The sequence below is a fragment of the Egretta garzetta genome, unplaced genomic scaffold (genome assembly GCF_000687185.1).
Source record: "Egretta garzetta isolate BGI_Z169 unplaced genomic scaffold, ASM68718v1 scaffold385, whole genome shotgun sequence".
NCBI classification, from domain to species: domain Eukaryota; kingdom Metazoa; phylum Chordata; class Aves; order Pelecaniformes; family Ardeidae; genus Egretta; species Egretta garzetta.
The window spans coordinates 275,582-286,647 of record NW_009259793.1 but is presented as its reverse complement, the minus strand read 5'-3'; the positions used below and the strand labels follow the sequence as shown (position 1 = coordinate 286,647).

At 50.7% G+C, this 11,066-nt stretch overlaps 3 protein-coding genes across 7 annotated transcripts in view; 2 read left to right on the top strand and 1 right to left on the bottom strand.

The window, feature by feature from the left end:
• The window catches only part of DDX42 (DEAD-box helicase 42), a 21,526-nt gene extending 16,408 nt beyond the window's left edge, over nucleotides 1-5,118 (top strand). For 2 of the 4 annotated variants that reach the window (XM_035895167.1, XM_035895171.1), the window contains one exon: nucleotides 152-2,060. In XM_035895167.1, coding sequence (XP_035751060.1) covers nucleotides 152-895 — 744 coding nt within the window. In that variant the 3' untranslated portion in view covers nucleotides 896-2,060. The other 2 variants (XM_035895169.1, XM_035895168.1) reach the window with 2 other exon arrangements.
• LOC104127037 (parathyroid hormone/parathyroid hormone-related peptide receptor) overlaps nucleotides 4,158-11,066 on the bottom strand; it is a 7,684-nt gene continuing 775 nt past the window's right edge. The window contains exons 2-13 of the mRNA XM_009639663.2: nucleotides 9,796-9,901; nucleotides 9,215-9,325; nucleotides 8,969-9,093; nucleotides 8,666-8,760; nucleotides 8,106-8,292; nucleotides 7,536-7,689; nucleotides 7,285-7,345; nucleotides 6,659-6,725; nucleotides 6,274-6,368; nucleotides 5,750-5,891; nucleotides 5,584-5,625; nucleotides 4,158-5,344 (exon numbers count right to left, since the gene is read on the bottom strand). Coding sequence (XP_009637958.2) covers nucleotides 4,982-5,344; nucleotides 5,584-5,625; nucleotides 5,750-5,891; nucleotides 6,274-6,368; nucleotides 6,659-6,725; nucleotides 7,285-7,345; nucleotides 7,536-7,689; nucleotides 8,106-8,292; nucleotides 8,666-8,760; nucleotides 8,969-9,093; nucleotides 9,215-9,325; nucleotides 9,796-9,901 — 1,548 coding nt within the window. The 3' untranslated portion in view covers nucleotides 4,158-4,981. The remainder of the gene's footprint in view (nucleotides 5,345-5,583; nucleotides 5,626-5,749; nucleotides 5,892-6,273; nucleotides 6,369-6,658; nucleotides 6,726-7,284; nucleotides 7,346-7,535; nucleotides 7,690-8,105; nucleotides 8,293-8,665; nucleotides 8,761-8,968; nucleotides 9,094-9,214; nucleotides 9,326-9,795; nucleotides 9,902-11,066) is intronic.
• Nucleotides 6,353-11,066, top strand: part of MYL4 (myosin light chain 4) — a 27,078-nt gene continuing 22,364 nt past the window's right edge. Inside the window, exons 1-2 of one of the 2 annotated variants that reach the window (XM_035895186.1) lie at nucleotides 6,353-6,458; nucleotides 6,635-6,772. The gene's annotated coding sequence lies outside the window, so the exon portion shown is untranslated. Of the gene's footprint in view, nucleotides 6,459-6,627; nucleotides 6,773-11,066 lie in introns of both variants that reach the window. The other variant, XM_009639652.2, reaches the window with a different exon arrangement.

The following is an 11,066-nucleotide window of genomic DNA, read 5'->3' as shown; positions in this document are numbered from 1 at the left end:
TCACTCCAAGACTGACTTTTTATAGAAGCTCCTTTTCCTAGGGGCTCCCCAGAATTCAAGACAGGCTCGGGTATGCATGGTGACTGCATGTTTTGTGGTGCAGTGTAGAGGCAAACATGCTTTCTTTTTTCTTTCTGTCTCCTTCTGGCAGTCCCAGTATAAGAGCCACTTTGTTGCTGCAAGCTTAAATAATCAAAAGACTGGTAGCTCCGCTGCTGGTGCTAGTGGCTGGACCAGCGCTGGGAGCTTGAACTCAGTACCGACAAGTTCAGCACAGCAAAATGCTGCAAATCCTGACAGCCTAATTGCAGCTGCTGCAGCAGCAAAGGGTGTTCCGGGTTTCACCAGCACAGGGAATTTGAGTAGCGTTCCCACCTTCCCAAGTGTCGGAGCACAGGGCTTCAACAACTCAAATGCCAGCACCAGCAATCGAGAAAGCAGCGGCGGCAGCAGCAGCACCACCAGCATTGCTGCTGCTGGCGGCAGCAGTGTTGGCAGTGGCAGCGGTGGTGGTGGTGGTGTTGGCGGCATTGTTAGAGAACGATACAACGACAACCGGAACAGTCGCCACAATGAGATCCTGCGCCGTGGAGAGGGTGGTGGTCGCTACAATGATGTGCAACGCCATGGAGAAGGAGGCAGTCGCCACAGTGACACTTACCGCCACGGAGAGGACCGACACAGTGACAACCATCGCCACAGTGAAAGCCGGCACTTTGCTGATGTGGGCAGTAGCAATCGCAATAATGGTGATAGCAGGAATAGCAACGAAGGCAGGAACAACGAGAACAGGAATGGTGAGAATAGGAAGGATGCCAACAGCCGAGAAAACAAGACAGATGGTTTTGCTGTCCCAGAGCCCCCAAAACGTAAGAAGAGCCGGTGGGACAGTTAAAAGCTGGTGTTCTGCAGCCTGGAATCTCTGCAGGTAGTGTTGTCTTTTTCCAGAGGATTTCTTGGGGTTTTTGGTAACTGGTTGTTGAGCAGCTGGGGGAAGAGAAGGAAACCATGAAAACTTCCCATGCAAGTCTGGGCCGGTACACCTGCGGACAGATTCACCCTAATGATGTATACACACAATGCTTAGTCAAAGAGAAATCATTTTGATAAAGCTTCCTGGGTTCTGCTTTTAAACATTCAGTGCTCAAGTGACTCTCTGCTGGATTTAAACAGATCTTCTTGACAAGAAAGAAGCTGTTTCACGTCCTTGGAACGTTAAGAAACTGTTGTCCATAGAAGTATAACATAGTCTTTTCTTAACCAGTGTTCACATTTAAAAAAACCAGTCCATCTAGAGATGCTCAGGACCCACCTGTTAAACATTAATCTTTCAGCAATCTGTTCAGTATGGTGAGTTCTTCCCCAATCTCCTCTTTTCACATAGTCTCTTTTCCCCAAATAATTGGGCCTCCAGTTTGCCCCTTACGTCTGTCTCCATCCACTAAGAATGTGTCAGTTTGCGTTGCTGAAGGTAGGATGAAGCAAGTTGATTTTTCTTTCCTTTCCTTTTTTTTTTTGTTGTTGTTTTTTTATTTTTTATGAAGCCATTCAAGGGATCCTTCTCCAGCCCAGCTAACCACAAATTCACCTGTAGTGTAGAATGGACTCCCTGGCTTGTTTGTGGTCAGTACATCAGTCCCAATCCCATTTCCCAGGTATTTTTATTCATTTAAAGAACCTCTTCTTTCCTAATAACCTTAGTTTTGGTGGAAGCCTGCATAGCAAACTTGTCTCTGCTGTGCCTGTGCCCTCTGTTATGAGAGGGTTGAGTGTTTTCTTCAAATTAAAAACAGAAAAGGGAAAAATATTTAAATAGGTCACAACAATCAAAGGCCGGTGCACCCATGAAGCGTAGCTAAATGAAGAGGCTTCATTCAAAAATTCAGGGACCCGCTGATCAGAAGTCTTTAGGGAGAACCTGAAAAGCGATTAATGAAGTGGAAAAGCTCAAATATTGCCCCATATTGGACACATGTAGTTAAAACTGTAAAATCTTGCTTGACCGTTTTTAACTCGTTGTGTGTATTATCTGTTTTTTAACTTTTTTTTTTCTTTGCACCATAAAGGTAAGGAAGAACTCTTTTGTTGAAATATGTCAGCACCCACCTCTGTCTTGTTTCTACTGAAAGAAGTATCAGAAACTGTCAGGTTTTTGTGACATTGTGATGTTTTCTTTATCAGCTGTGCATTTACTTTTTGCTTGCTCTAGTAAATGTTTTATTACTGGGACAAAAACATCTAACGTGCTTTTTATTCTCCACTACTTTGGCTGATCTGGCATTTTGATGGAGATTTGCCCGGCTGGAGATTCAACTGCATCCCTTCCTTTCACTAGCAGTTGTGGATGTAGTTGATAAAAGACTTCCTGTGTTTTTTCTCCAGTATCTTTCTCCTCAAACTGTTCTGCAAAGCCTGTTTTAGCTTCAAAGCCTCCTGGGGAATAGATTTTTCTACATTTTACAAGTGGGAAGGATACAGCTGAGGGCATGTTGCTCACCCCAGCCTTTCATGGAGTCATTGGTAGGGCTGGAAAGAGAAGTCTATGACAGTCTTGTGATCTGACTTGCATGTGTACTGGTTTTGATTAAGACAGCAAGTTATTTGGGACCCTTCACTAATTAGCTCTAATCTGTTGGGATTTTTTTAACAATAGCTTCCACTTGAATTATCTAATCATGGTCTGGGCAGAAACCTCATTGCACTGGTTTGAGCTCTGCATATTTAATATTAAGACAAGGATTTTCCAGGACAGATGTGGCAGGGGGTTTAGGAGCAACTGTTGATTTCCCTTTTGCTTATCACACTTAAGGTTTATCACTTTGCACGAGTTTCAAAACAAACTGAAAAAGAGCTCCATAGTCTGAAGCTGCCATCTGCTCCCTTCCTGAATCTCAGCTCTCTGCCCCTGGGAACTGGCCCTCTATGTGGCTTATGCTTGGGTTTCTCCCCTTCTTTTTAATGTGCCCCTTTGCTGTTTAATAGGATTATTGAAATTCCTCACCCTTCTCTTAGCTACCAGGAGTCTCTTGAGACTTGAGTGAGTAAATATTGATCACTGACCAAGGGCTATAAATGTCAATTCACAGGTCCATGTTAGATATGTAACAGGGTTGATTCCTTCTCCGCAGAACAAGGTACCAGTGTGAGCAGCACGCCAAATATCCCGAAAGAGAATCTCCCTCCTTGCAGTGGCAGGGTGTGCTGCTTTCTTCTAAAGAGACTCGAGCACAACTCAGAGCTGAGCAAATCAATGGCAGGAAGCTCAGGTTTGGTTAGTGTAACCCTGGGATTCTGCTCCTGCCTCTGTGCCTGTGCCTCAGTCTCCCCCTCTGCCTCCCATCCCCTAGAGTGGGGCAAACACTGCCACCACCCAGCTGTGCCGAGAGCCCTCTTCCACGTCATACAGCGCTTGCTTTCATGGATGGGAGGTAGTGCGGATATGTCTGATTCTGGATGATTTAAAGAATACGAATCTTGGAGCCCTTCCCTTCACTGATGCCTCTCCTGGCCTGCTGGCTGGCTGTTCCTCCAAGGCTTTCTAATCCTTGTGACTCACTGTGTATCTTAGCTTTTTACCAGAAGATATGGGAATGCACAGAATTAGTTATCTGTTGTCTGTCGCTCTCTTTATCAGGAAATTACTGCGTTGAGGGAATGTGTCTTATTGAAGCAGGCAGGAAAAAAAAAAAATCTCCACACTAACACCACCAAGCTGTTTAATTTTACCTGGCACACGTACCCCCTCTCCCAACAACATCGTAATTTTCCCCTCCCCTATGGTCTGACTGAACTGTCTGGGCTGGGCATTGCAAGCTCCTCAGGAATGTCTTTTTCCCATCAGGGTGATGAGCTTTCCCAGGCAGTGCACATGTAGCAGAGGGGGCAGGGGGAAGTTGGGGCTGCCTTGCCCCCAACAGTGAGCAGTGAGAGCAGACCTGGCTGGCTCTGAATGTGTCTGGGTTTCCAGCCCTTTACACCCTCAGCTGTCTTCCAGTAACTGATCATAGAATCACAGAATGTTTTGGGTTGGAAGGGATCCCCAGAGGTCACCCAGCCCAACCCCCCTGCAGGGAGCAGGGACACCTTTAACCAGATCAGATTGCTCACAGCCCCGTCCAACCTGGCCTGGAATGTTCCCAGGGATGGGGCCTCCACCCGCTCTCTGGGCAACCTGTGATCACTGTGCATAACACCATTGAGTCTGTAATGGAGTTGAGGATAGAAGCAAGCTGTACAGACTGTCTCTTTATTCACTTTTTAGCCTGCAAAAAGATTACAGAGCCAAGGCTCTTGCATGCAGTGGTCTGTGTGTTCATGGACAACCGTGCTGTAAAGCCTGGGGGACCCAGGTGTTCCACTGTGCCCTTCTCAGGCCATGAAGCTTGGCCTCCCTCCCTGAGCCCATCATATCCCAGGGATTCACACTCCCTATTTGTGGCTGAGCATTGCATGCTGGGCTTCACCATGCCTGTGAGCTGCACAAGGATGCAAGTAATGTCAGGGTGAGCTGCAGAATAGCTCTGTGGGCACTGCACTATTCACTCTGCCTGCCCCAGGCTGTACAATGCAGGAATTGGTGCTAAATAGGAGAGTTAGACTTCAGGACTATGGGCTCACTGAATCAGCTTTATACATGCTGGAGCTGAAGTCGCCTTCCAGACTGTTGAGGTAAGGCTGAGCCTGGGGGATTGTTTCCTGGTCATTATTTAAGGCTTTGTATGTACAGACATTGCTTACGTAAATCACTTGCAGATGGAAGGAAATGAGGTTTTGAACTGGCTGTTTGTAGGCCAGGGAGGTGAAAGGAGCGAGAGCACATGGTCCCTTTGCCCACTGGCTGTGAGGAAAAGGGAACTGTGGTGTTCCAGCCGCTATCCCCCTACCTCGGCTCTCCATACAAGCATAAAAGGAGCCCAAAGCATGAGGATCAGCACTGTTCCAGGCATAGCTGGATGTCCAGATGGGAGACACACTGTTCACTTCATAGCGCCATCTCTAGCTCTTTGTTTAAGTTTGGGTGACACTGATTCAGGCCTGTTAAGTCCACTATGTTTTCCCCACAGGCTCTCTGGCTCATCTCCTGGGTTCGACAGGGCAAAAAGTTATCTGAGGCAAAGGAGCTGGGAATGTAGCCTGGCAGGCTGGCATGGGCAGGGAGCAGCAGCCCCTGCTGCTGCATGTTCCCTGCCCCTCGCCCTGCAAGGCTCGTGCTGAAGCTTGTGGTGGCATGGGATGCCAGCCCACCGTAGCAGCAGCTCCCTGCCACGCTGGTGGCACGTGCCTTCTGCTTGAGGTCCAGTGCCAGGCTTCTCCGAAAATGGGCTTTCTTAATCTCTGCCTGCACCTAAGGGAGAGAGTGGAGATGGCTGCTGGTGCCCAGAGACAGCAAAACAGGTATCCCTTTCATTTCCTGTGGTTTTCACTCCTAGTGATTTTTTTTTTTTTTTTTCTCCAAATCCTACTGAAAGGGATGGATCTGAGATTTTTTTCCTCTGGTTATCCCAGCCTGGGGACTGCAGGTTAACTTCCCTGACCCTAACGGGGCTGGAACAGGGAGCTCAGCTGCTTGCACTTCTAACTTACCTCCCCATTGCAAAAGCAGTAGATAAAAGCCACAAAGAAACCCTGCCAAAAGAGACAGAGGTGGAGTTTGAGTCCTGAGCTGGCGTGCTGTATGTGTGCCTCCCCTGTCCCTGGATGAGCATTGCTCAGTGTTCAAAGCAGGGCCAGCAGCCCTGTGTCAACATACCTGAGAGGAATTAAAGACCATCTCGTAATGCATCTGGATCTGCCATAGGACCCCAGAGACTTCGGTGTAAGGCATGGCCATGAACACCATATAATGAACTCCGAAAAGCGGCATCAGCACCAGTGTGGACTTCAGCAGTTTCCTGAGAGGAGAAATGCTCTGAGCTGTTAGCTGGGACCTACCAGCCAGCCTGCAGCCCCCTTGCAGATGTTGCTAGGTGTCCTAGTGAAGAGGGCAGTCACTAGTTTCTGCTGCTGCCACAGCTGGTTTATGCATACCTACTGCCCAGTGTCCAGCTTGGAGAAGGGAGCAGGCAGAGCTTGAACTCCTGAGCCTGCTGTTTTAATCAAACTGAGCTGCCAGGAGCGCAGGCTGCCATCGTCCCGCTACCCTCCCTCACTCCTGCAACCATTCCTGTGCCTCTGCTCTTTGTTCACAGCCCTCTGGGGAACAGTCTCAACTAAACAGGCAGAAAATGAACCAGACCAGGGCTGGGGCATGGTTTTGCTGCTGCCAGCACTTGCCTGTACTGCTGCCGGGGGTCCAGCTTCCCTGTGTTTGTCTCCCAGAGCTTGGAGGCCAGCACCCGGATGATGTTGAGGAAGAGGAAGAAGTTCACCTGCCAAAAGACACCTGCTGCAGTTTTGTTGCCTGCAGTGACCTTGGGGCTGCCTGAGCAGCCCCCCAGGATAAGGACAGGAAGGTCTGGGTGAGTTGCAGGTAGGGACATGGGGGTGATGCTGTGGTCAGAGCAGGGAGGGACCAGTGTCCCTGCATCCCTCTGCATCACACAGTCTCTCTCTGGATGCTGGCGACACAATCCCAGTGACCAGAAGTGAACACCTCTGGGTCTCTTATCGATCCCTTTTCCCCAAAAGGGATTAGGAGATTCATCCATGGGATTCTTACCATGATGGCGGCCAAGATGGGGACCTGATAAATCCACTTCATGTTCCCTGCGCTGAGGTCCCAGCACCTGAAGAGACCAGTAAAGAAACACCTTAAAGAAAGCTGAAATCACTGGTAAGGAAAACTGCTGGCTGATGGCTCCCTGTTACGCCCCCCGCCCAGCCCCCAGCCAACATCTCCATCCTCCCACCCTTTACTCCCTTTGCAGGGTTTGTGTAAATCTTGACCCAACAGCAGCCATGCTACAGGCATTCATAACCATCATGGTGTTGCAAATCAGTTTTAAATTAGCATTAATGTTTTTGAGGGCTCCTTGACCAACTCATCTAATTCTCCTTTTAACATGCTTAACTTTAGAACATGTCCTTTAGCATTCATCTTTGCACTGTTTATCGATTAATTTAGGGTGTAAACCCACATCCATCTTCCTCCCAAATGCAGAACAAAAACACTATTGGTCTGGATTATTGACAATTTTATGAACAAGCCTTGTACGGGTGTTCACTCCTCTTGTTCTTTTTGGAAAATTGTCATTTTCAAAAATTCTGGTGCCCACAGATATTTTGCTAGCATTTGCAATCAGTTTCTGTCCCCAAAGGACTGTCGGAGAAGGTGAACCTACGTACTCTGTATCCGCCAGGGAGGCCCTGACGCTGGCCCAGACAGACACAAACACAGCAGGGAGACCTGGAGGGGCAGGAACCAGAGTGAGGAGCACGGATGAAGCATCATGCTTGCAGACTGAACTGGTGTTCCTGGCAGCTGGTTTGCATCCTACTGCCCATATCTGAGCACTGGGTGCCACTCAGCCATGGCTGATGCCACAGCTCCCAGCTGGTCTCAGAAGCCACAGCATTGGGTTGGGGTCCATGCTTACCCCAGCCAATGATGATTAGGACCCATAGGTAGTTCTTGTTGGAGAGGAAGGCCATGAAGATCAGGCTGTGCAGATAGAGACCTTCCACCAGGATCCAATAGTGGTTGGTGGCCAGAAAATAGAGGAAGAGAGTCACCACCATCTTGCAGCCAACCTGTGAATATATAGTCAGAGAGGTGCCCATATCAGGCTGTCCCCTGAAAGCAAAACCAGCAAAACCCAGGCTGTGCCCCATGTATGATTCACATTCCTCCTCTTGCAGGGAGCTGCATCTCCCCTGCATCAGACATAGAGCAGGTACTCTAGGTATTTCCCATAGGAGAGGTATTTCCCATACTAGGGCACTCTAAGCTCAGACTGCAGACCCACATCCTCTCATCTCTACTGTGGGATCAGGATGAGGAGGAGCTGGACAGAGCTGTATGTGATGGCCATTTATCCCTTCCCAACTGCATCACCCCTGAGCAGCACAGCCCTGATCTGTGAGGGTCCCAAGCGCATCCCCTTGCACCAGGACTCCTAAGTCCTCTTTTGCCCTGATCCCACCTCCATTCTCAGCGTGCCACTTGCCAGGTGACTCGATTGTCCCACTGAGGGACCCATTTCTGCCTTGAAGTCATCCTCCTGTATCTTCTCTGTCTCACTGGCCAGCGTGCCTGAGTAGAGGACCATGTCCTTCACAAAGATGCTCACTGCCCGGCAGATGAAGGAGGCGAAGAGGTGGACGTGGATGTAGTTGCGTGTGCAGTGCAGGCGCCTACAGAGAAGGGGTGCAACACGAGCCCAGCACCAGCTGCCCAACAAGCTCATCACAGATGGGCTCAGGCAATAGGGGGGTCCCAGAGAAGGTGTGCTGCAAGGTGTCAGCCCTCCCATGGGCACAGAAGCCAGATCTGGGGGAAGTGGGGTGTCAACCCCTTGAAGAGCAGAGTAGAGTGGATGGGGAGCTGTTCATACTGGGGGTGTTTTGGAGCTTTGGGAAATGGTCTGATGTTTGTGCTGGGGTTTGGGACTGGTTCCTATTCCCTAAGGGGCTGCTCCCCCCCAGGGAGCTGTATGAGCAGACAGTGGGAAGACAACTATTCTCCCACACACAGGGACACAGGGATGGGGGTTCAGCTCCTCCTTACTTGAAGTATGAGAGGATGCAGACAGCAATGATGAGGGAGGCCAGGGAGATGGAGTAGCCGATGGTGTACATCATGTGCAGGCGGTCAAACACCTCCTGGAAGAGAAAGGCTGTGCTCCACAACCCCTCTGCAGCCCAGGACCACTCCCTGCCCCCTGGGCTGAGAGCAGAAAAGGAGCAGGGCTCGTCTGGGGAGCAGAGGGGGAAGAGCCCCCTGCTCACAGCAATTCCCCTGGCCTTGCTGCACACTTCCCTGGTGCCCATCCCAACCCATTTTCCCAGCACCTCCAATGAGCAAGGTCACCTTCTCACGGCTCCGGCTCTCGGAGGAGAAGAGCAGAGCACATTCAGTGTAATTGGCCCAGGTCTTGTTGATGCTGAGAGCCATGGCCCAGGTCCCATAAGCGCTGCAGTACCTGTAGGCATGACCTGGGAACAGCAATGGGCACTGTGACAGCAGCAGGACCCACGGGAAGCCCAGACATGTTGCTGCTCAGTGGAGGATTATCACCAAGGTGAGGGCGCTCCCTGCCCGGATGCAAGCACTTACCTTTATGGTTGAAGTCATAGATGTAGCCAGGACAGGGCACTGAGACCTCCTGGCTGGGGGAGCCCTTTGGCCAGCAGATAATCCCGTCCCACTCTGGAAGGCAGCTGGTGTCTGGCCAACAAGCAAAGACACATCTCACTTTGGCTCCAAACAGGGCCACATCATAACCTCCAGCTTCCCCAAGTGTGTGCTGGACCAGGGTGAGGAAAACGTGCTGCCACGTGATCACCCCTGGCCTGCAGCACAGGAGGAGCTGAGGAGGGGCTATGAAGAGGGACATGTGCCATCGTGTCCCACTTCCTCCTGGGGAAGGGGTGGGTGAGACCCCTCCACATATTCTCATTTGTAGTGTGCACAGGGCAGCCAGTGCTGATTTATCAGAGTGATGATTTAATTAGCACCTAATTATGCCCAGAGCAGCCATGGTACCAGGAAGCTGCACAAACCCATATGAGGACCCTGCATCCCCCAGGAGCTGCATGTTTCCCTGGCCCTGTCCTGCTCCAGAGGGGAAAGCATTTCCCACAATGTAGCCAGCTCCACCAGGGCTGGCTGACCCATGTGTAGGGGAGGGACACTACCTTTGATCTTCTCCAGCTGGGCTTTTATGTCTCTCTGACATTTCTCCTTAGCTTCCACCAGGAGATAGATCTGCTCTTCTTTTGTGAGAACATCATCGGGGTCAACCTGCCAAGACAAAGCCGAAGTGATGACCCCCATCTCCATGTGGCTTGGGCCAGCAGTGCCAGATGGCAGCTCGGCTCAGGTCTCCTCTTCGTGCTCACACTTTAGGGATTAATCCTCTCTGGGAGACCTCAACCCACCCTGGTGATCTCCATGTCACCAGAGAGCTGCCACAGCCTGTTCGGTGACATGAGCCACCTGCAGCTGGGATCCAGGAGCTGGGAGCAGAGCTGCTCTGTCCCAGCAGCACCCCGAAGGGGGTTGATGAGACACCCACAAATGCTTTCCAACTCAGCACAGGACCCACATCACTTCTGTTGCTCCAAAACACCCCCTTGCTCCCTGCCACCAACCCCTGAAGCCAACCAGCTAATTAACACCAAGTCCAAAATCACAAGGGGTTCAAGGGCCATTATGGGAACATCATCTCCTGACATGGAAACAATGATTTGCTGAACCCCGCAGCGTGGTGGTCACCTGCAGCCTCGTAGCATCAAGCAGGACCATCCTTGGGACAAGAAATTAAGAGTCAAAGCCGGTGGAAGAGACAGGCAGGGAAGAGAGGAGCATGGATGAAAAAAGGATGTGCTGGTAGGCAAAGCTACAGCATGGCCAGGCTCTCCCAAACCTCCCCAGGCAAGGCAGATTTGTGCGGCTTTGGGTAGATTCAAACGACACGGGGAAAAGCACTGCCCACCTTCCTGCTCTTTTTTTTTTTTTTCCCCCCTCTTGCAAGGCTGAGGCTGACCATGAGGCCCCCCCTTCCACCCTGTCCATGGTCAGTTGAGAAATGTTAATGTTTCTGTGCTAGAAATCAGTAGCATGTCAGGCTTCTGTCCTAGCTCCTCCTCATCAACTCCACCAGCGGTGCTGGATGTCCCCATGGCCCACACGGAGACCTTCAGAGCTGGGTCTGGCAGCCCCTGGTTAAAGGGGCTGGCCAGGGCTCTGCAAACAAGTGGGCACCCAGCGCCAGGAGCAGCACGATGCAGGTGGGTACAGCCTGCAGTGTGTGCAGCCTCCTGGTAGCTGAGATGCTCAAAGGAGTTTGGAGCTAGGATGAGGAAAGAGTTTTGGAAGTGAAAAGGAGCCAGGGGATTTGTGTTGGCTCCCAGACTGCCCACAGGTGAGCACAGCCAAATCCTGCCCGAGAGAGGAGACCCTGAAC